At 41.2% G+C, this 24,829-nt stretch overlaps 1 protein-coding gene across 12 annotated transcripts in view; it reads left to right on the top strand.

Annotated features, from left to right (window-relative positions):
• Positions 1–24,829, top strand: part of slmapa (sarcolemma associated protein a) — a 36,741-nt gene that overhangs the window by 2,302 nt on the left and 9,610 nt on the right. For 2 of the 12 annotated variants that reach the window (XM_086086506.1, XM_086086507.1), the window contains exons 2-24: positions 8,291–8,438; positions 9,523–9,595; positions 11,791–11,827; positions 13,265–13,327; positions 13,555–13,650; positions 13,745–13,816; positions 14,274–14,414; positions 14,508–14,645; positions 15,039–15,207; positions 16,163–16,213; positions 16,702–16,878; positions 17,291–17,443; positions 18,686–18,745; positions 18,836–18,901; positions 19,055–19,135; positions 19,390–19,449; positions 19,700–19,825; positions 19,904–19,978; positions 20,965–21,065; positions 21,141–21,345; positions 23,490–23,607; positions 23,814–23,985; positions 24,081–24,215. In XM_086086506.1, coding sequence (XP_085942632.1) covers positions 8,291–8,438; positions 9,523–9,595; positions 11,791–11,827; positions 13,265–13,327; positions 13,555–13,650; positions 13,745–13,816; positions 14,274–14,414; positions 14,508–14,645; positions 15,039–15,207; positions 16,163–16,213; positions 16,702–16,878; positions 17,291–17,443; positions 18,686–18,745; positions 18,836–18,901; positions 19,055–19,135; positions 19,390–19,449; positions 19,700–19,825; positions 19,904–19,978; positions 20,965–21,065; positions 21,141–21,345; positions 23,490–23,607; positions 23,814–23,985; positions 24,081–24,215 — 2,517 coding nt within the window. Of the gene's footprint in view, positions 1–5,299; positions 5,385–5,564; positions 5,689–5,726; positions 8,189–8,290; positions 8,439–9,522; positions 9,596–11,790; positions 11,828–13,264; positions 13,328–13,554; positions 13,651–13,744; positions 13,817–14,273; positions 14,415–14,507; positions 14,646–15,038; positions 15,208–16,162; positions 16,214–16,701; positions 16,879–17,290; positions 17,444–18,685; positions 18,746–18,835; positions 18,902–19,054; positions 19,136–19,389; positions 19,450–19,699; positions 19,826–19,903; positions 19,979–20,964; positions 21,346–23,489; positions 23,608–23,813; positions 23,986–24,080; positions 24,216–24,829 lie in introns of those variants that run through there. The other 10 variants (XM_086086504.1, XM_086086505.1, XM_086086510.1 and 7 more) reach the window with 9 other exon arrangements.

The following is a 24,829-nucleotide window of genomic DNA, read 5'->3' as shown; positions in this document are numbered from 1 at the left end:
GCTGAAAGCATCATCGCTTGTAGCCCTTTTTTTTACACCGCTTGCAACAGCCGGAATTTTTCTGCTTCTTTTCGGCTGACTTTTCGTTACTGGTGCTATAACAGGTGAGATGCTGCCTGTATGGAAGGGAATTTGGCAACGTCTTGACAGGAATTTGAAGTTTAACATCTGACAATGGCTGTGCAATTAATCAAAATGAAATTACTATTTCAATTATTACACTCCACAATTACAAAATCAGCATATTCGTAAAAAAAAGATTATTAATAAAAAAAATTGAGTTGTTTAAATTTGCATTTGCACTTCTTTTTTTTTTTAAATAATTAATTTCATAAATTTTGTTTAATCCAAAAGGAACTTGCATAATTATAGTGTTTCACATAATTTTATTAGTCTTTTTTTTTTTATACGTTTAAACATTTTCTTGTTTTGTACCAAAACAATCGTCTTTCTGCACAGTGCACATGCTGTAATCCAACTGCAACTTTTTGCCAACGTAAATAAATAAATATATATTATTATAAATATTAAATTCCAAAAGGAACGTACATAATTATAGTGTTTCTATTTTTTTAATAGGTTTTAATATTTTTAAATGTGTAAACATTTTCTTCTTGTTTTGTACGAACAAATAAACGATCGTCCGACTACACATTGCACAAGCTTCAACTTCAAGTTTTTGCCAACATAAATAAATAAATTCAGTTTGGTCCAAAAGGAACTTACATATTTATAGTGTTTCTATTATTTTTTTTTAAAATGGGTATTAATATTTTTAAATGCTTAAACATTTTCTTGTTTTGTACCAAAAAAAATCGTTTGAATAATGGTGATTTAAATTATTGCCAAAATAATCATGATTATGCAGCCCGACATCTGACATATATTTATCCCGTCCTGATAGGTCCGCCACACACCGAGTGATGCCACGGGTTCAGCAACTATTTTGCACGAGTGGCCGACGGTCGGCTACTATTTTTCCGCGATTTGAGATGTGATTTTGCAGGTGAACGGCGTCGCAATGTTTCGTATGCCGAATTTCACAACAAATATTACATTTCCGGTCACTGAGTGAGATTCAGCCGCTGCCAAGCAGTACCAATACAATATACAGGATAGAGTATGTTGTGTTTTATAATGATACTTAACCAGATTCAAAATTTTATCGTATTCATCTGTGACTAAAAAGCAGAACATAGTTTTGTGTTGCTGGAATTGGCGTTTGTTTATCTTCTTTTTAGGAAACGAAGGATATCCTAAACCTAAACTTTGTAACAATATGTTACAAGGTAAAACAGACAAAGCTTATCAGTGTAGCGAGGCTTAATCTTGATTAGGGAATTAATTTGTGTGTTGTTTTTCTACAAATCCTCACATTCGAGGTCCGAATCAGACGTGTGTGTAATCTGCGCGGGCCCTCGTGGAGCGTCTGTCGTCACTCCGCGGAACAGGTTCAGCAAGAAATTGCAGTTTTCCACATCCACATTCGACAACAGAGCATTCAGGATAATATTCTCTTTCTTTTATGACCGATTTGATTGAATGTGTTTGACTTAATAAGGGTTACAAGAGAACAAATACAAACTGTTTTTACAACTATAGCAAAAATCACATCACCTGGCTGAGCGAACTGACTCGACTGGGTCATGTGTGCCACAAAAGCAAGTAAATGATACAACAAAAAGGCATTGCTCCAAGTTCCAAACTCGCATTTCAGTTCTGATTGTTAATAATTGAATTGTCCTTTAGGTTAATTGGTATGCAGTGTACTGATAGCTTCATGGATGATTAATTCCGCGGCCAAACTGATCAAAGTGCATTGGCAACTGTGGCTCTCCTTGCCCACAAGTGAGGGCATTACAGCACATGAACTATATATATATATATATTAGTTTTTCATGTCAGCAGTGGCATGTCTGAAACTTGCTAGTAGCTAAAAGAGCCAACCTTTAATTTTGTATATTCCTGATATATTTACATTCATTACCATACGTTACTATTAATTCTCGTGTGAAATTTCCAACATCGACAACAAGGTAAAACTAAAATTGTCTGTCACACCTTTTCATCTGTTGTCGGTGGGTCTGGAACGTACCATGATGAACGGGGTGTGTGTGTGTGTGGTGGTGGTGGTGGTGGTGGTGGTGGTGGTGGGGGGGGGTTGAATTGGGTAGCGGTGTGTTTGCACAATAACCGTAGCTTCCTCTTGCAGTAAGAATGTTATTTTGACAGATGTCTTTGTACTTCACAAGAGTTTGATAACGTCAGCCACAATTGAGCTTTTGTGTTCATGTGACGGCGAGCAATATTACAAGGTTAGGAGTGTTTGACAGCCAAACCTGACTTTCGAGTGTGTGACACTCGAACCATGTCACGTAAATCATGTCAAGCTTCAGGCGTTCCTCGAGCGTTAGGGGTGAACGTTTTAACAATCAATATGCAACTCGTATTTTGTACTTCCGTAGGTTCTGGAGTTTGGACTGTTTTACTGCCGCTTCTCCTCTTGTTCCACGAGACTTTATTATCAAATATTTGCCTCGTCTCAATAAAGGTTGGGAAACACTGCCCTAATGAAGAGACCGCTTTCAAGATGCATCTTAGTTACCCCGCAGAAGCCGATGCCTGCCAGTAAGCCACTCAGTGGTCCACTCAGGCAGATCTGTATCAGATTAAAGCCGATTGAGGACCACCAGCGTCACTCATTCGTCCACGTACCAGATGACTGGATCGCACCGGCTCTATCCTCTTAGGGGGACGTAGTCACAACCGTTGGGTCGTGACGTCTTCGAGCAATATTTATCCAGACGGACGTAATGCCCTGTAGTTTTGTTTGTACCGCTTGCTTACATGTACAATATTTCATCGCTGTCAGAGCATTGATCCTTTGCGCCACATGAACGATTACATGTGCTTGTGCTGTACTTTGGACAGTAAAACAAATACATTTTTACAGTTTAGGGATGGCTAGCTAACTGCATAGCAATTGCGCTGGATAGTTGCTAATGTGAACAAAAGGTGGTCAAGTTCTTATATAGTGGGAGAGGGGGGACCCATATTCATAAACAAATCACAAAATTCACTTTACGGGGTCTCAACTAAGCAAGATTTGACATTGAGGAATAAATTGTTCAAATGGTCCAACTGTTGTGTTTGTAAACCCCTTGAGAAGCGCATTTAGTGTTTTGAGTCACATTTTTAACCTTTGAACTGCTCTCCAAGCTCACTTTATAAGGCCGTATTGGATTGGAGCTGATTCCGGGCACAGGCACTGTTTCCCTCTCCAGCGTCTTACATATTTCAGCTTTCTCTTTTGAATTGTTGTCATTTCTGGTGCATTCCAAGTTCCGACATATGGCGGCGAGCCACTCAGCTCAATTTTGAAATCAGTTTGCCCAGTTCCCTGGCCACATAAGCCAGTTTAGAGTTCAGGCCTGGCCTGCATGTTGTTGTCATGTGAGAGAGGAATGTTGGGAAAAACGTAGAAGATAAGTGCCATGTGAATGAATGAGCGGTGAGCGTTATCAGCTTTGTCGTTTGTTGGCACGTCAATACCAGGCCAGCGTGTGCTAGCTTGTACTGCAAACATGGACATTTTTTTCCTAAGGTTTGTCATGCTGTTTATACTTTTATGTTGATATTATATGGTGACACATGAGGAATGAAATTGAAGGTAGATAAGATGCCAAACTGTTGGTTTACAATTTGTCATGGGGTTAGGGTGCGGTGACATGTTTTTTTTTTTCTTCTTCTGTTCCAGGATATTTTCAGCACACGTTAAGGTGTTTTAGGTGTGTATTTAAATCGCCAACACACCCTCCAGTCGATGAGTCACACAATTGCTTCAGGCTTCAGGTGCGGCCGTGCAGACGACAGGCTGAGGATTTTTCACTTGCTCTTTTTCTGGTGTTTGAAAGTGGACAACAAGAAGCCTTGATCTGATTGGACGCTGAAGAAATAAAGGGGTGATTTGTCTTAAGGGGGGGGGGGGGGGAGCCTCTATGTATTAGTCTGTACCTCATTAGACTCCATTAAAAAAAGACCTTGGCCCTCAGGAAACTTAATGATTTGTAGAACTTGGTCCTTTCTAACCATTAATGATGGAGGAAGGAAAATAGGGCATCTGTTGTATCCCAGAGAAATGTCCCGATAGTGGGTGTAGAAATCTGGCTGTTGTGGTGATGAAATATGCCAGTCGGGGTTGACAAGTGATGCATTCATGACGGCAGAAATAAGAAGCTGGCCACTTCATTTTCACAATAACATTATGCGCAGTATTACAGCGGTACTGAAAAATGTCTTCATAAATGTTACCACGAGTTGGGTTCATTGAAGTTGCTAAATAATAGTCTGATGTAGGACTACAACGATTATTCAAATCAAAATGTCTGCCTCTAAGCTTTGCGGCGCTAATTTTTCCGCATGGATTATTATTGCAGACTTGCATAGAAATAAGATATATCATAATATCCGAAGATCGCAATCATTTCACACTTAAAAAAAATACAAATTGCAATGTGTCTACTGCCAGGCAGATTTGCCTTACACAACACCACATCTACAGTTGCCCACACAAGGTAGCGTAATCATTGTTAGCTAATTTATTATAGCCTGCCACCGCTAGTTTAGGAGTTATTACAATGCCTCACTGATGGTCAAGCATAAAAACAGCAGCAGGCGTACTTACTTTCAATCGCTTTATTGAGCAAAGGCTAACAAAAATAAACACGTAATAAGCACAGTCGCAGGCTAACGGTTAGCCAGTTAACACTACAGCCACTTGCTAACCAGAGCTCACAGCAACCAACTCTCCAAACTTATTTGCTGACACCCACGTCACTCACCAAGACAGGCCCCGCCTTTTAAAGCCACACACATTTGAAGTCTCAGATATTACAGCGTACAATGTGAAGAGGGTGACCCCAAGTAGACAAAAATCATACCTGGATGGACCTCACTTGTATTCTGTACAGGTGTTTAATAATGCAAAATCAGTTTTTATCCCATTACTAGAATAATTGATGGGATAATCCTAGGGGCAGCCGTAAAAAAACAAACCCCCACAGCCAAGTGGAGACTGTGGAGCTGACGTTGGCAGTGTGTGCGTTTGATCGGCTCTCCATCCTCAGTGTGGACGGGATGAGCTGAATAGAAAATGGACGATTTGTTTAAAAGATGAGCGTTTACAAACGGTTGACCGTCCGTCTGTTGCAACTGTGTGTGTTTGTGTGTGTGTGTGTGTGTTTGTGTGTGTGTGTGTGCTAGGTATAGCTTTATGAATCGGTATGAATTTTCCTGACGCATAGTGTGTGTGAGGCTTTGCTGGGTGGAAACCTCTAAAGTTAGGTCCCTCCTTCCTTGTCTCCATGTTACCATGGGGACAAGAGGTAAGTGTGTGTGCATGTGTGTGCATGTGCGTGTGTGTGTGTGCTGCGGGTGGGCACGCTGCAGTCTGATGAATGGTGAGATCGGTGAAACTCTCCCTCCTCTCTGTCCGATGCGTCTCCGCCAGATCAACGCTGTCTTGTTTTCAGTCACAGTGAAGAGCTGACGGATGAAGTGCCGTTCCCCCCCCCCCCCCAGGGACCACCATCACTATCAGGCGCTTACATCACATCGTGCACTGTGTGTTTGTGAGTGTGTGTGTGTCCAGTAGCCTGTGCGCATCGTCCTATGTGTTTACTTGCCTCTGTAAGTATGTGCTTAACATTCCCGCGTCGTCGCTGACCAACGTGTGAGTGAATGAATGAGTTGTTGTTGTCGACGTTTTTGTTCACGTTCTGCCGTCGTTCCTGTTTGAGGAGAGCCGCGGTTGTGTCCTTCCCATCGTTGTGTAAGCCTGCGTCGGGGCGATGTTTACAGCAGTGGGATAAATGATCACCATGCTGACAATATGGAGATGATCAACAGAATCGTTTATTGATGGCTTCAAAACTTGTTGATTCACATCTTACCATTATTCACATGTAGTTTGCAGTCTCGGGACGAAAATGTCCACTGTGTTGAGTTGAGCGACGTCGATGCTCTGGCAAAAACAGGAGTTCAGAACCAGGGTTTTTACTGTGTACAAAATTCAGAGGCGGCCACCTCCACCTTATTTGCTCGCCACCTCCAGCCTGAGTGACTGATAATGAATGAATGCTTTACATGATAATAGTCATATTCTTATTACAACTATTTTCTTATTATTGAAACATGGAATTAATACAATTCAACTGACTCGCTTTCATTTTTGCATGTCATGGCGAATGGCCAGGACTAGGGATGTACGATACCACTTTTTTTCCCGACCGATACGCCACTCTTGAGTAGTCACCGATACCGATACCGCTAGTAAATAAAATTCCCCACCCATAAATGACAGATGATTTTAAAGAAAGACCTATATATCCCAATATATTATATTTCCTTAAAATTGCATGAAGTTAATGGCAACTTTGTATTCATGTAATGTATTCACATATTTTCTCCTTTCTTGTCCTTGATCGTAAAATGGCTGCAGGATGATAATGGTATTGGTCACCACCGTGAGTACCGATACCTTAAAATAAGACTGGTATTGGCACTGATACCGATACCTGGTATCGGTCGTCACCCATCGTAGTCAGGATGATACCACCTCGACCTCAATTTGAGCCAGGAAAATGGGAAAACCCTGAGAACATTATAGAGACTCTTCATTTATCCATTTTCTGTAACGCTTGTCCTCAATAGGGTTGTGGGTGACATTGGGCGAAAGGCATGGACTGGTCGCCGGCCAATTAAAGGAAAATTGGGACAAACAATAGACAGACTGGTCACAACGCTCTTTATTGCAACTTCCAGGTGAAATTTACTGTCAAACGAAACATCAAAGCAACCACATAGCTTATAGCCTTTCACGCTTATGCTAACGCTAATAGCATCGATGTTGTGGCGCTTTCGCCCTTTGAGCAACCGAACAAAGACAAACGGTGCAGCGACACGTGTATGCAGACAATAAAACAGACACTCAATAAATCATATATTATTTATCCTCCTCACTATTATTACTGCTATACTGATGAGCTGAGAGATAAATTGAACAGTATATCGGTCTCCTTGTCTGACGTGTTTGTTTGTAAGGGCAGAACGCTGACGTTTGAAATAATTAATTATATCCTTAATCTCCCGACTAATATGAACCTCTACTTAGTAAATATTTTGAGTCCATGCAGGAAAAAAAAAATCCAAGCTTTGTGTTTTTGGCAAGTTTTTCTTCTGTCTTGCTTTCAAACATCTTTACACCCGAAGGGGTTTCCTTTCTAAGCACAGAATCAACACTGATGTTGATGTACTTTGACAAGATGATTGACAGCACTAACAAGACAGGCTGGCAATGTATCTAATGTTAACTTTAATTGTGAAGACGGTGTTGACGCCCCTTCACTGCTTTTATTTTATTGAAACAAGGCACATAAAAACTGCTGAAATTCAGTACTTTTTTTTACAGAAATAATGGTCTTGTCTATATTTAATTACAAATGTACTCAGTGTAAAATGTGGGTCTGTTTAATGGCAACAGGCGGCTGCATGGCTTAATTATATCATCTGACATCGAGCGGACGTTATTGTTATCAACTCTAATTGAAGTAGATACATTTCATGGTTGATTTGCATTTATAATAGCGTTAGCCCAACCTATAAGACCAAAACATTGTTGTATAATGCATCTAAAATTGTTTATTAGAAAAAGGGTAATTTATTGCTTGTGTTTGTTAAAAAAAAAATGCATTGAAAGAGAACCTTGAAAAAAAATAATCACAATATTGTGAAAGAAAAATCATAATTAGTCCTCATTTTGGCACAGCAGTTGGATATTACTGCCCTAGTGCATTATCTAAGTCTTGTCGAGAAGATGACCATTCCTGCAGTAGTTACGTATTGGTTTATGTCCACACATTATATTAGAGTGTTTCCCACACCATCTTAATACTTGGGCGAGCCACCCAAGTAAATTGGCCACCACCCAAGAAGTTTTCAAGAAAATGTGTTAAAAATATATATAAAACAAAACAAAACATGTTGCGACAGGATTATACCGCATGTAACGTTAGTTCGCCGTCACTCTCTTGTGGATCGTGAGGCTTAAAGGAGACGTAGTAACAGGACTAAGACCCACCTCCTGTCCAACCTGCCTCCTTATCCACACCGCCGGAGTCCACCCACCCAAGTAGATTTCAAATCTCTGGGAAACACTGTATTACCATCACAATTTTGTAAGCGGGGTGCCTGTCTAATCATAACCCCCCCCCCCCCCCCCATCCCGTGTCAGTTCTACCTGCAGGACACGAAAAGCAGCAATGGCACCTTCATTAACAGCCAGCGGTTGAGTCGGGGCTCGGAGGAGAGTCCACCCTGCGAGGTCCTTTCGGGAGACATCATCCAGTTTGGCGTGGACGTTACGGAGAACACACGCAAAGGTATGCGCATGTTAGGCCGCAAAAAAAATGGTCATGTTGACAGTGAGAGCGAGAGCCCAAGTTTGCTCTGTTGAGGCAGAGCTAATAGCTTGACCTCGCTAGCCTTTATGTGCTGATGCAAACGGGTAACATTTGAATCATCAGACTTGAGATTGCCCTTAAGGGCACCTTGGGGCCCACCTCAAAATAATACACACGCACAATATGGACATTTGGGTCAGATTTTCAGCTCCACTACCAAACCTTTCAAATTAGAGTTGCAGTGAAAATTAATCCTGCCTTTTGACCTCATTCTACATGGCTGATCCAAATCATCGCAATATGGAGTCAATTGCGCTCACAAACACACACACACAGGAAAAGTATATTAAAGAAGTCATAGAAAATTGAATTGAAATTGATGCACATTTTTGAAACGTGGAATGAACATGCAACAAACACACAAGAAGAGGCCGGAGTCATGAAGACTCGGAGCCCAAATTCGAACCTAGATCGCTAGAACTGTCTGCCAGTGGTACTAGCCGCTTGACCGTGCTCACCTCGGCCTTGTCCTTCAGTCTGTCACTGTATATCGCTAGCTCACATAGCTGAACAAAGATACATTTTTTTATTGTAAATATGAATTCCCAAAGCAATTACGTGAAATTGGATAATTTCCTGCATCACACTTGATCTCTTCCAGTACACTAATGTGCTTGGGAATCCACTACATCAGGACAAGAAGGAGCCCAAAATGAAGCTGTAGACTGAGAAAAGGGATACTTGACTCATTGAGCCCATTTCAGCAGTCAAAAGTTAACATTTTGTCCAGAATGAATTTGATATCTTTATTATTTTTCATGTACAATTAGTACCTTTTAAAAACTTTTCTTTTTTTTTTTCACTTTCTGTCGATTGAAGATGACATCACCAGGAAGTAGGTAACGACCAATCATGGCTCACCTGTTTTCTGGGTTGTTATTGTTACCTACTTCCTCAGCACAGTTGATGTCATCTTCAGTTGACAGCAATTGTACATGAAAAATACTACAAATATTTATTTTATTTTATTTTTTTTTAACGCGTGTTGCTGTTGTGTCTCCAGTCACACATGGCTGCATCGTGTCAACAATCAAACTCTTCCTGCCCGACGGGATGGAGGCACGCCGACGAAGCGAGTGAGTACAACACAGATGCATTAAGCGCTGACATGAGTCGCTTGGTTAGCTTCGTTCAAAGACCACACTGAATTTATAGCACCCGAGCTTAGGGCAGGGCGAGATGCCCTTTAAATAAAATAGAAGAGTCTGATTTCCGAATTCATGAGATTTGCATACTTACAACGCAAATGGTAGTGATGTTATTGAATACAATTTATGCTCCCCCCCCCCCTTTCTGGAATTTGCTGTATTTATCCTGACACAGTGCAGTGATTCTGTAGTTATTTTTTTCCCCTCACACGACTTAGTCCGAAGTGTGTAGAGTCCACTGGAGGCAACCCGCCTCCTTTATCACCTGATGAGATGAGTTATTCGCTCTACTCTTTTTTTTTTCTTTTTTTTTCTTCTCCCCCCTGCCCTCTTCGCTGTAGTCATGAGGTGCGCTTGTTTCCTTGCACTGCTCATCTAGAGGGGGTGGAACTAGCACAAGTTTAAGGAAGGCTATCAGTTTATTTTGCTGCTGGTGGAGGAGCTTTGAAGGGGTGTAAAGAGAGAAAGTTTGTTGTGCGAGGAATCTGCCGTAAGAAATCTCAGCGAGTCAGTCAGGCGCAGATAGAGAGCGTGAAGTTTGAACTCTACCCCGCGCCTGTTCACGATCCGCCAAATACAGCGGGAACCACAACACAGGTAACCCGCGTCCACAAACCCCTACCGGCACTTTGTTTGACTTCTACTTTGTGATGTTTTGTTCAGGTTCAAGACTTAATTGAATTCCTGTATTTGTTCCACAATACTTACAGCAAACAGGACAGTGTAGCACGGATTTTGGTATAGAATCAGCTGACGTAACGCCGTTGCCATATCCAACCGCTGCTGGTTTTTTTAAATTAAAATTAAAATCGGGTTTAACGTAGGTGAGCCAGAAAAACGGACTGCTGTATTTCCTCATAGTTTCTGGAGGTGTTAGCAGCGGGTTACACATTAACAGACGCCTCATGTGTTGTGCAGTCGTCGTCGTCCCCCCCCCCCCCCCCCCCACACACACACACAACTCACCTTCGCAATGTCATCCAATGCCTGCTGTTTGTTCGGCCAAGTGACTGAAATTGCACAGACGGCTGCGTCTATCCTTGACCACTTGTGAGGGCATTACAGTGTGTTCTAACTTTCCCCGATCGGATTAGATTAGCTAACATCGATACCTTGTGTTGACGATCATTAATGTGCTGTCATGATATGGTAGACACATTATGGCCAAAATGACAATCATGATTACTTTTGAGCAACATTTTAATTGAGATTTTTAATCAGTCATTCATTATTGTGAGGGAAAATATCTGTATTCTTCCTGCACTGCTTTTCAACAAACAATATGTAGATGTTTTTAGCGCAGCAATTGAACTAGAAATTAATGGTTTATCATTTTAAATTAAAAGTTAATAGAAAATAAATTGGCTACTCGAACTAAGCTATTTTCTGACTTATTTAGGCATCTTAATGAAGTCTAAAGCACAACTTCGCCCCCTGATGGTTGGCTGATTACTGGTTAAAAAAGTGCTTGTTTGCGTATAAAGCACTAAAATAAAGTAAGTGCGAAGTATTGGTATTGGGGCCTAAATAGTGATCATGAATAAAATTCGATTAATTCTGCAAGCCTGCTTTGAAGTGTGAAATGATCGCAAACGTTGGACATTCTGTTTCGCTTGCTGTCATCGCGTAAACTTTTTTCTACACAGTGACGCATGAGTGTGCTGGGTGGAGGGAAAAAAGATCACTGAGAAAATTCAAGCCAGGGATTTTTCTGCAACTTTTATTGTTATATAATTTTTAGTTAAAAGATGAAGAATTTATCAATTTAGCTATATTATACTGAGCAGCCAGAACACAAATTTGTGTGCCGCTTCCCCTATGTTGCTATGAATTTTTATTTATGATGTTTCCTGCTCTGTATTTAATATCACAGTTACCTTCTTTTTCATCACTAGTACCCTTTCGGCCCCATCTTGTTCAACCTTTTGCACCTTATCTTTAATAACTCAACCCTAGAGGTTCCACTGTACATACATTTTGCACACACACTTTTCACTAGCACTCAAGAAAACTCATAGATGAGGTGTGTGTTTGTCAATAATAATAATAATATTAGCAATATTATTTCCCTGTGTCTTACCCTCCATTCTGTTTCCACCAAGTGTGCTCCTCTGTCTTTGCAGTGTCATCCAGGCTCCGCTGCCGCTGCCTGTAGACAAGGTAAGGACACAATGTGCTTGATGTGTTGCCGTCCCGACACACACACACCTTGATTTCTCCCACTCACCCACTGGCACACACACACACACACACACACACACACACACAGCGAGTGGAGTGGTCAGCTGATGTGAGGAATGTGTGGATTGCTGCCAGTCTCTCCCGCCACATATTTCCATGAGTGGGTTGAGTGAGAGTGTGCAGAGCATGTCCTCTTAGCTGCGCTGTAAAAAGTTGGCGAGAAGAATTTTTGTCCAGTTTGGCGTGTTCTGTTCTGTGTCTTGCAACTGTCAGAACGGGGCCCCAGCGGAACCTGTCTGAGGAATGTAGCGCGTGCGTGCGTGTGTGACTACATTTGAACCACTTCTCCAATATAATTAAGTGATGTTAGGCTCCCAACAGAGTTACACAGGCCCAATTAATGTTGACTGCTTTTGTTACTGGATCCAAGTATTCGCAGAAGAGCCATCATTTAATCAAGTTAGCAAAGTCATGAGGATGGATTTTTTAAAACTTTATAAACAAATGTTTTTCATTAAGGTTAACTCATTTGCTCCCAAAATCGTGTAAATACATTCTATTTTAAATGTTTTAACTGTCCCAAAGATGTGTTTATACGTTTTTTTAAAAATGTTTTTTATGCTAAAGCATACAGAAGGCTTTGATGCAGCCTCTCAACTGCAGAGAACAGTTGAAGAAATGGTAGTTATTACAAAAACGGCCAGCAGGTGGCAGCCGAGAAAAGGCTCTTTTACCCACAGTTCTCAACAGATTTGTGAATAATGATGAAACTTAACTATATTCTAATGCTAATTGCTGAAAAATGAAAACAGATAGAAATGTCCTTTTTCTTTTTTTTTCTGATGAAAGAAGATCTTTCTTTTGGTAGTTTCCATTTTTTATAGCAATAGAACACAATATTCTGTGGGCCTTGCAAAATCAGTCAAAATCCAGTGAAACAGCCGGGAGCAAAGGGGGTTGCTTCAGAGTTAAGTAGGGGCTGAGGATCAAGTGATGCGAATAGCCGAGGATGAACTAAATGCCAAATTTGGGAGCCTCAAATTGCCTGAAAGGTGCATGTATCCAGGTGAAAATGTATTTTAGTTTTGAAGCAGTCCCCCTCCAAAATTGCCACATCATTCAGTGTCATGTAAAATGTTTAAAACGTAACACACGCTACACTACAGCAGCTAACCACTTAGCTAGCTAAGCTAATGTAGCAGTCTACATCTGCATAATTTGAATTCTTGAAACAAATATCCTGAAGGTTTTGGTGAGACCCCAGATTTTTTGAGCTTTGGAGTTTTCCATCTCTGGGGAAGCATTCAATTATTTTTGCAATGTATTAGTTCATGCGTTCATTTTCATGTTTTGAGCTTTTCATTTGGCTCTCAAATGCAGTGTGTCACTTAACTGTAAGTTTTGTGTGTTTTCTAGGTGGCAGCCAACACTCCCAGTATGTATTCTCAGGAACTGTTCCAGCTCTCCCAGTATCTTCAGGTAACACAGCGACACCTATTGGTATAATACTAAAACTAATAATAACAAAGTTATACATCAGGTCCATGAGCTGCTTCATCTTTACATTTATAAGCAAAAACTTCAATAGTAGCAGATAGAACATAACAATCATCATTTTCAGTATGATGCTTTTAAAGAGGCAACGCGGTCGTTACGAGCCTTTCGTGATCTGATCCTGTGCTGATCCGCTTCTGTCTGTGCTACAGGAGGCCTTACACCGAGAGCAGATGCTGGAGCAGAAGCTCGCCACGCTGCAGCGTCTGCTCACCACCACTCAGGAGGCCTCGGAGAGCAGCTGGCAGGTAGGAAACGGCACTTCGGATGGATGGATGGACGGATGGTTGGACGGACGGACGGACGGATGGACGATTGATCCAAACACTATTCCTTCATCAGGCTCTGATTGATGAAGACCGTCTGCTGTCCAGACTGGAGGTGATGGGCAGTCAGCTGCAGGCCTACTCAAAGGTGATACACAATCGCTCGCTCACTCACACACACACACACACTCTTTCACTCATTCACGCTTACTCGTTCACTTTCTCACACTCACTTTCTTGAACCCATAAACTGTCACTGACTTACTCATTCACTCTCTCACTTATACTTACTCTCACTCTGTCATCCACCAGCTCTCATTCTCTTATTCCCTCTCTGCCTTAATGTCACTCAGCCACTCACTCCCTCTCTCATACACTCTCTGTTTTCTTTCTCTCCCTCACTCTCTCACTACGCTCATTCACTTACTCTCATACACTCAGTCGCTTTCTCACTCGCTCACTCACTCACTCTCTTTCACTCTAATTCTCATTCTCTTTTTGCTTCTCTCACCCCCGCCACCCCCCCCCCCCCCACCCTCTTCCACATTGTCACCTCATATGGACATGATTATTAACCAAAGTGTTCTTTTGGCATCGGCTGTCAGTCCCAGACAGAGGACGGCATTCGTAAGGAGCTGCTGGCCCTGCAAGAGGACAAACACAACTACGAGACCACGTCCAAGGAGTCTCTCCGGCGGGTACTGCAGGAAAAGATCGAGGTGGTCAGGAAGCTGTCGGAGGTGGAGGTGCGAGCCGCAATCCGTTTTGATGCCGGCCCACAAACACGAAGCTAGATCGCGACCGTTAACGCCGTTTGCCCGTGTCGCCCCGGCCCGCAGCGCTCGCTTAGCAACACGGAGGACGAGTGCACCCACCTGAAGGAAATGTCCGAGCGGGGCCAGGAGGAGCTGAGCGAGCTGGCCAATAAGTACAACGCTGCCGTCAATGAGATCAAAGAGCTCACTGACAAAATCAAGGTGAGGTCACTTGACGGTTGCCATTTTATGAACGCAGACTTGATGCAGTCCTCCCTCAAATGTCTCCAGGTGATTCAAAATGCTTCTTCCGCTTGCCTCTTCACTGGAACACGTAATAGGGAGCCCCATGACTGCTCGGGCACTTTAGAGTTCATTTTAACGTTACTTTTATTTTGTTTTAAAATCCATCCATCCATCCATCCATTTTCTGTACCGCTTGTCCTCACAAGGGTCGCGGGGGTTGCTGGAGCCTATCCCAGCTGGCTTCGGGCAGTAGGCGGGGGTACCCCCTGAACTGGTTGCCAGCCAATCGCAGGGCTGCCAGCCAATCGCAGATTTTAAAATCATGCTCTTGAAATCATTTTCGCTAATGAGAGAATTTTCCTCCGTCAGGCTGCCGAGGGCCGCCAAGAGGAGTTGACCCAGCGGGGGGCGTCGGAGAAGAGGGAGCTGGAGTTGCGCGTCGAGGAGATGGAGGAGAAGGAGCAGGTTCTCCAGGCTCGCATCGAGGCGCTGCAGGCTGACAACGACTTCACCAACGAGAGGCTCGCTGCCCTGCAGGGTACCGAACCCAAGCGATGCGGCCTCAAAATGTTCTCACCGCATTTTCGGGGGAAAATATTTATGACCATATATACAGGCACAATTTGATTTTATGTCAATAGTTCACTTCAAAAAGCAAACTCGTATGTAGGTAAGCGTTTCCGAGCCTAATGCAACAAATGGTAAATGGTACTTCATTTATATAGCCCTATTTCATCTTATCAAGGCCCTCAAAACTCTTTACATTCCAGGGCACATATTTGAAATTTGGAAAATCTCACAAATCTCACATCTTGTTGACATCTAAGCAGATGACCATGTTATTGTCTCTTAGCAACTTCTATTTGTAAAAAGTGTACTGCAGCTCAACAGGGAATTGCATAATAATGATAATTATGATAATAATAATAATATTACTTCAGCAGTCAGTAAGATATCAACCATGCAAAAACTTCACCCTAGCCCGTTCAAAGTCTCACCATGCTTAAATTTGTCCGATTAAATTTGAAGCCAACATAACGCGCATGCGTATGAAACGTTTTGTGCGGGCACTCGATTCCAGGAAATGATTGGTTGAGTCATGTTGACCAGCGGATGAGTAGGTACGGACCATTTTTGACTGTATGTAAATTGAGAGGATAAACAAAAACTGGGAAACAATTTTTGGGGGCAAAAATTGTTGAAAACCAAGTTTAAAAAAAAAACTAACTTGGGCACAGAAAAGCTGAGGTTCCACTGTAGTTGTTTGGTTGGCCCCAAGATGTCCCATGACAGAGCCAAAGCTTCCCTAATGTAGGCATTGCTGCCATTTTCGGTACAAACAAACCAAAAATATCAACAACAAAAACCTTGGTATTACGCTGTAAAAAATTATCCTGGTATGGTAGGAAATGGTATTTCCACCGTAACACGCCAACAGCCCCCCCCCCGTTAAGGAAGTCAACGCCAATTGTCCTTGCTGTTGTCATCCACAGTGCGCTTAGAGCAGCTCCAGGAGAAAAGTGTTAAGGAAAACAACAGTCTGGGTGAGTCCATGTGTCACTCCTCTGGGTACTCGGGTCACCTCCACTTCCTGCATGACAACCGCCCGCACGTGCCAAGTTCCATTCCGGGCTGCATGCTATTCTGTCTTTCATCTTCTGCGTGATGCTATATCCACGATGTCTCGTTCTTCCTCTTGTTGGCTGCTCGTCACGGTTCAAGTGGCACAACTTGGGACAAGCACGATTGGTTCATTTGTCATCCAGAATTACTGGGGAAGGGTGTGTGGCTTCTCTCGGCGAAGATGGTGGTGCTTTCTGCAGGTTCTGGGTGGATTTTCAAATGCTTTTTTTTTGGGGGGGGGGGAGGGTGAAAAAAAGGATCGGGGCCACTGATTGGCATCTGGTGTAGGAATGAGCTCACTGAAATCCTCTTGGTGCCCGACCGTCCACACCCACACCGTGCACTTGGCTGCCACTCGGTGAAGGATCCCTCTGCAAATGGGCATTTGTGTGATGTGGTCACATGACAGATGAAGACGAAGCCTCCCCCGAAACGGCGGCGGCGGCGGCCACCACAGAGGACCAGCCCATCGAGGACGAGCCGTACTCTGAGCCGCCTGGGGGCCACGTGGAAGAAGAGGAGGAGGAGGAGGAGGAGGAGGATGAAGATACGGACACTGACGACGGTGCAGTTGGAGATGTGGATGGTAGCCGTGGTTTGATTATGATTGTTTCATTTCAGCTGTACATTGAGATCAATTTGCAGTGCAGACTCACTTGTTGCTCCCTTTTCAAAATGGGTGCTTGAATGACCTTATTCCTTATACCCTAATTATTGCCAAATGACAATACCTAATTGGAAGTTTATTTTACAGTTTATTTTTAATTTAAAAATAAAACCACTGAACAGAAGTATTTTTAATTGAACTAATTTGCTCCCAAAAACATATAAATACGTTCTAGTTTGTCACTTGAGCCGTCTTTCTGTCTGTGCCTCGTTCACTTCCGGTACCCATTCCGCCATTTTGAACGTCCACGTCTTTCCGCTCGGATCTTCTCTGTGGCGCTCGTCTTACGTGTTTGTCCTTCCCGAGTGGTCACTCGCTGTCTCGTCTTCAGGCTCTTTGTGTGGCACAAGCTTCTGTCTTGAGAGAATAAGCACTGGACAAGTGGCCGAAGTAACGACAGTCTCTGTGTTTCTGTCAGACAACTGTCACGTTAACAACAGCGGGGGAGACACCACTCGAATCCAACAGTTGATCGAGTGTCCGCGTGAGTACAAATTCACCGGCATGCTGTTTTTCATCTTCATATGCTCTTTTTCCCCATCATCATTCTTTTTTTTTTTTGAGTCTTCCCACCATCATCTTTTTTTTGGGGGGTCTTTTCTTTGCCTACGGACTCCTTCACTCGGATCCTTCTTCAGCAGCAGAAGCCTGCGACATACTCGCATGTCCACGATGAATTTAGTGTCTGGAAATTTCTTTTACATGTTTGTCAGCAAGATGCTTTCAAATCTTGAGTGTTTTTTGTTTTTTTTTGTCTGGGTTTATCCGATGAAAATTTTTGGTTTTATCATCAGAAAATCTTACTTCGTCAGTTTCATTAAAATGAAGAAAATGCAAAATAATAGAAATTTTAACCGCCGTTTTTTTTGGGGGGGGGGGGGGGGGGTCTATGACCTAATGGCAATTACCATGACTGAATATTTACAGAGTTAAAGGCTCAAAGTCAACTTTATTGTCAATTTCTTCACATGTTCTGGACAAAATGCTGGGGGGGAAAATTAGTAAAACAAGATACATGTAACTCCATATTTCATCCAAAAAGAAATGCAAAAACTTTTTTTTTTTTTTATATATATATATATATATATATATATATATATATATATATATATATATATATATATATATATATATATATATAAAATACTGTTTATTATGCTTTTTAATTTGATGCATTATATAATTTCATATACTGGTATATAATAAAAAAATTATCATATACTGGTATATATTAAAAAATATATATATATTTTATTTTTTTACTGAAACGTAACAAAAAAGAAACCTGACTAAAACTGTTATTTGGGTGGGGGGGGGGATATACATCAGCTTGATACACATGTAATTTCTTGTTAAAACGAAAGATGCCTAAAATTGAAAAAAAGGTTAGCTTGTTAGATGGAGAAATGAAAACATTTTAATATTATAATACCATCAATTGAACATGCTCATAGAAATGTGAACTTTACCACAGCCTGTAGCTCAATTTCACCGCTTCTGTGCTTGAAAAGGTTTTGGGAAAAGTATGAAATCTTTCATTTTTTGGCCCACCTTTCGAAGTTAATACAGTTTTTTTCTTTCTTTCTTTAGTTTAAAATGTTGCCTGTTCTCGTAGCTTTCACATTGCTCTCTGAAAACCTGTCACTTGCGTAAATGGCAGCAAGCACGGCTTGATGTTCATTTGACTGACCATCGCTTGCGTTCTTTGTTTGTGTTGCATCTGCAGCAGTGAAGCAGCTGAAGGAAGCCGTCAGTTCGTCCATCCACAAACTGGCCAACTTTGATGGTGAGAAATGTTTTAAGAGATAAAAGGATGTTATTTATCAATTCCGCAATTGATGCTACATGACGTCCAATTTGTGTGCGTGTGTATTAGATGCCCACCTACAGAACAACCAGACGGCGGGAGACGAAATCCTGACCAGCCCGGATCGACTCAAAAGTAAATATTGATCTTCCCGCGCTCACTTAATTAGATGACTACAGCATATGTTCATGTAAAATTTCATGTAAAATGTAAAAATTTCACACAGTTTATAATGTCGCTCTTGCTGTTTCTGTGTTTGTGTATGTTTGTGTGTGCGTGTATCCACAGGAAACCAGATGGATGCCAAAGAGTCGGACATGTCGGATACGTTGAGTCCCAGCAAAGACCGCAGCAGTGATGATACGTCAGGTCAGCCAAACCACCTCAATCCATGCCATTCTATTCAACAACCTCATTTATTAGACCATCATAAATTTCTGTGTAATTCTTTTATACCGTGGGCTGTACCTAAGAGTGTTTTACTTTTCTCAACTTCAGCAGTGCATCCTTTTATGAACCGTGAGTTTGAATTAAGCAGATGAATTGGACTGTGTAAATAGAACCACCTAATAAAGATAAAATGTTTTGAGTGGAAACAATGATGAATGGAAACTGTGTTTCAGACGGCAACATGGATGACCAGGAGCTCAACGAGCCGCTCAACAGAGTAGCTCTGCTCAAAGGTAACCATGGCAACGTGCACTGTTTTGTATTCTCGTGAAAAAAGGCTTGTAATTAAGAATTAATCAACCCCCTAATTTAAACTAGTAGTTGTTGTAGTATTAATCCACCACTATTAGTATTAGTACACCACTACTACTGCTAGTATTGATGCCAATATTACTAGTACTCCAGTAGAGAGAACTCAGACTTTCTAAATACATTTTGACTTTTGCGATGTAAAGTTACTTTTGGCTCATTTGTGTTTTGTAGCCGAATTGCATCGGGCTGGCTTGGAGCCCGGCGACACGGAGCAGGTCATCCACCACCTCCACAGGGAACTTCTGGAGGCCCAGGAATTGGCAAACACCGGCAAACAGAAATGTCTGGAGCTTCAAGGTGAACAAAAAAAAAATCCATTATAATAATCATCATCTGTATTATAGCCCATTGTAAATGATGCATGCGTGTCTGTAGCTCTACTGGAAGAAGAGAGGAGGAATAACTCTCAACAGACGGAGGAGTCGACTAAACAAATCCAGTACCTGCAGAGTTAGTACACACACACACACACACACACACACACACACACACAATTCAGTACAACTGTTAAGGTGGAAATCCCATTATGGGAAATAACGGAAATAGAAATAATCCATTCCAAATGTACTGTCCTACAAGTGGGGAGGAAACAATATGAAAATATTACGTCACGATGGGAGTGAGCAATATGAAGATGTTCATTAGTAAATATTAGACTTAACATTGAACTACTAAGAGGAAAAAAATAAAAAATGTGGGGAAATTATTTATTACATGAAAAACACAAATATATAGAATAACCACAGTAACAACATGAATTATTTTTTTTACAAAATATCAGGTATTAGATGAATAATTAGATCAAAGCTAAGCAAATATTTGAGAAATTACATAGATAACCCCCCGACACACACACACGAGAAAAAAAAAAAGGAAAAAGCTGACAGGTTAACAAGCTATTCATCAAAATTACGAGAGAGAGAGAAAAATTTATAAAAAATAAACAAATGTTGGGGGAAAAAAATATTATTATATATATATATGTGGACAAATATACCAAAAATTTGACAATACCATTAAACATGTGGGGAAATAATGTACGCATATTTGAAAAATATGTATTATAAACATGAACCTGTTACAAAAAAATAGACAAAATATTTGCAAAAGTCAAACATGACAAAATATTCTAAAATAATAATAACTATAAGTCAATGTATTGCATGAAAAATAAGTAAATATTAGAAAAAATACAAAACAGTAGGTGTAAAATACAAAACATTAGACAAATTAAAATGTTTGTCAGAAATACAATAGTATTGGATGTAAAATACAAAAATATAAGGAAAAAAATACAAACGCATTCTAAAATAAAATCCGCCATGGTTCATATCATAGAAACGTGTCTGCTCCTTCTTTATTGGTTTGTTTGCTATCGCTCAGTAAAGCTTGACTTGAGGTTCAACTGCTGGGTCGTATGTTTTGTGCATGCATAGCTCAGCTTGGGAAGCTGCAGGCCGACATGGAGGCCCTGAGGGAGCAGAGGGAGAACACCATCTGTAGCACCAGAGAGGACCTCTACTCCGCCCAGGAGGAGGTAACCACCCCTCCGCTGGTCACGCCCCCTGACACACCGTTTCACAGCCCATGCGCTTCCTCCTCGCCGTCACAGATCCTCGTCCTGCGGCACGCCGTGGAGGCGGCCACGGCCGAGCGGGAGCGAGACATCGCCGCCCTGCAGGAGGATCTGAGCGGCGTGCGCTGCGAGCTGGAGCGCTGGAGGAGCACGGCCGCCAAGTACGAGGAGGAGATCGGTCGGCTGCAGGAGGACTTTGCGCGGCAGCAGCTGCAACGCAACAACACCAGTCAGCTGCAGGGTATGCCACAGTCAAACGCATTCAAAAGGAAATAAGGGGCCTAAAACACTCATTCCTAACCACTCTGTCATGGCACATTAGTGGGCTATGAGGAAGTTTCCCCAAAACACTCAAGTGGGCTGAAAATTATGTATTTATGCCAAATAATAGTGACCCATCTTGTGAGATTTATGAGATGAAGGCGTTAGTTGGCTTTTTTTTTTTTTTGCAGGCAAAAACATGAAATGCGAATGCGGTATGATGGTAGTGAACTCGCAATTTGGCAGTTAACATTTCTTTTAGGGTTGGGTATCGATTCAAATGTCCTGAATCGATTCCGATTCACAAAAGTTCAATTTGATTAAAAAAAAATTCCTGATTCGATTCACAAGAGTTCAATCTGATATAGATTTATTCTGGAACATCAATTGTTCTTAAATGTCAAGGACATGAGAAAAATTGCACCAATGTTAAATTCCAAAGTAAATTGTGTGGAGGCAGTAACTGCTCAAATGCTTTTGTTTATTAATAAAAGTAACACGTGTTATAATCACTTAAGTGTTACACAAACATTGACAGCAAGGATGCGATGAAAATAATTTCATAATCTAATTCAATAATTGTACATATAAATTTAAAAGATTCTGAATTGTTTTAAGGCCAATAAGTCAGGTCTTTCATAAATGTAAGAAAATACTTTTAAATTCATGTCAACAACCAATTTCAAGAAAGATACAAAAAATGGCCTTTAAAATAAAATTTTCTTAAGAATTTATGGGAAAAAGATATAAAATTATTGATTCATGGTTTTATGACTATCGGGGCTATTCAATTTTTTTTAACCCAGCCCTACAGAATATACAAGGAAAAAAATAATACTTTTACAAAAATCATGTCATATTTGTGAAAAAAATTATGATTTTTATGGGTTTAAATGTTTATCAAAAATTAAGTTGTCATAACAAAAAAGGCACAATTGTTCTTAAATGTCAAGGACATGATAAAAACTCCACAAATATTAAATTCCAAAGTAAATTTTGCGGAGGCAGTCACTGGTCAAATGATTTAGTTTATTAATGTAAGTAACACGTTATAATCACTTAAGTGTTACACAAACATTGACATCAGAGATGAAAATATTTTCATAATTCTAATTTAATAATTGTAAATATAAACTTAAAAGATTCTGATTTGTCTTAAAGTGCAACAAGTCAGGTCCTTTATGAATGTAAAAGAAAACGTTTACATTTATGTAAAAAATAAATCAGCCTTAACAATTCTATTTTGTTAAGAATTTATGGGGGGAAAAGACATTTAAGTAATCAATTCATAGTTTAGTTGTTTTTTTAAGCCAGCCTTAATTTCTTAAAAAAAAAAAAAGAGGCTACAAGCTTTTGAAGTTTACTGTCCAACTAAATATAAAACAGAGAATTACACCTCTTGTATTTCAAACAACCACTTAAGCCTTGCCTTAATAAAGTCTGTCTTAATGGTAACAAATGATGCAAAACTCTATAGATGGGATAACAAATAGCGTCAATGCTCATGATATAATAATGGCATATATTTGTCCTCTGTGAAGAACGACTATTACTGCTGCTTACTGAGCAGTTGTGACCTTCTCCTTCATTGATATCCATATGTCGCGCACACAGCAAAAAGAAAAAGAAAGGCAATTCTTTACGTTCCATTTATTAAGTCATTACTGTATGTTTTTATGAATAATAATATTATAGAGTGCTATTTCCCCAATCAGAAAACCTTTTGGGGGGCGAGTTGGAATTATTTAATGACATTTCAGTTTATTTCAATGGGGAATAACGATTTGAGATAAATTGAGTTCAAGGCATAGTCACAATCTCATCTCAAGGCGCCGCTGTATAAGCTCTTCCACTAGATGGCAGAAGGTGCACAATTAACCTTTGCATCCACCTGTTACCATTCATACAACAGAATCTTGTATATCAAATACATTTTCCCCCAAATAGTTGACCACTTGTTTGCCGGTGCTCTCGCAAGCCAAGGTATCACTTTGTTTTACTTTTTTGCGGCATCTTCGTTTCTGAGGTGTGCCATGATATTTTTCTCATTAAAAAATATCTGCCTTGGCTCTACAAATAAAGTTTGGAAACGCTGTTTTGAACAAATGTCTTGCTTCCTCCTAGTGGAATGTGCGGCACTGCAGCAGCGGTGTGCGTCTTTGCAGCAGGACTGTGACGGCCTGAGGCAAGAGAGGACAACGCTCACCGACAAACTGCACCGCCTGGAGGCCGAGCTGTGCAGGTACACTCACGCGCCTCAGTCTATTTGACTACAGTTGAACCATCGCCATTTGCAGGGATTAGAGAGACCTTATTTTTACGATTTTGCCTTTTTTTTTTGTATGCTCTAGTATTAAAAAAAAAAACAAAAAACGTTTGTACACATTTTTGGGTTTGAATGAATTGAGCTTCCATTGACCTTTTTTTGCTTTTGGCGTCTCTCTGCAGCACCCGTGCTCAGAGTCTGGTCCTCAGCAGCAATCTGGAGTCCCTGGAGAAGCGGGAAGAGGTTCTGCAGGGCAAGCTGGGTACTTTGGAGAACCGGCACCTGCAGGACGAGAGCCGGCTGAAGGGCCAGCTGGACCAGGCCCAGGACCGCACGCACAGTCTGCAGAAAGAGGTACACGCACACACACACCGTCTCGTCTCAACTTTATGACAGGACACGTTTGCGAGCGGATGAACGACGTGCGTGTTTTGTGTTGTGTGTCGCAGTATGAAGACACGCAGTCGCAGCTGTCGGACCTCCGGCAGCGCTGCGAGAGAACGGAGACGGAGAAGACAAACATCCACCAGGAGCTGGAGCAGTGCAGGGGCAACCTGAAGCTGCTTCAGGACAAGAACAGCTCTGTGAGCGCACACACGCACACCTCCGACACGGGTGTAAACATGGGGAAAGAAAAGCCATCATCCGCAGCTGTTTTTTGGGTTTGCTTCTTGATGTTTCCCTGCTGGTTTTTACGTTGTTCATTTGCAGCAGAAACGCCGACGTGTGTGTTTGTTTGTTTGTTTACTTGTTTTGTGTTGCACCTGTGGACATCTAGGAAACCCAAGCACAGTGGTATCTCCGAAGGTTGTCCGCAATCAATTCCATCACACCGGTTGATGTTTTGAGATCATCTGACTTATTATTGAACATATTATACGTAACGCATAGTATAATATATGCATATATGCGGAATGATTGATTCCAGAGTCCGCCGTAAAACAGGTTCACCATTATGAATCGTTACTGACAAAAATGTGAACAAAAAAAACAATGAAAAGGCTGGCGGGGGGGGGGGGGGGGGGGGGGGGGGGACAGACAAGACTAGAAGAAATATACCAGAAAGTAACCAAAATAGACTGACTGAAAAAAAATAATAATAATCTGACAAGATTTGCAACAAATCTGTCAAATAAACTAAGATCTGATAAAAAATATGGAAAAAAGAGACAAAAGCTAGGCAAACACAAACAAATTT

This window comes from Leptonotus elevatus, chromosome 10 (assembly GCF_054856555.1).
Source record: "Leptonotus elevatus isolate MCC_2025b chromosome 10, RoL_Lele_1.0, whole genome shotgun sequence".
NCBI lineage: Eukaryota > Metazoa > Chordata > Actinopteri > Syngnathiformes > Syngnathidae > Leptonotus > Leptonotus elevatus.
This window is presented reverse-complemented; position numbering and strand designations above follow the sequence as displayed.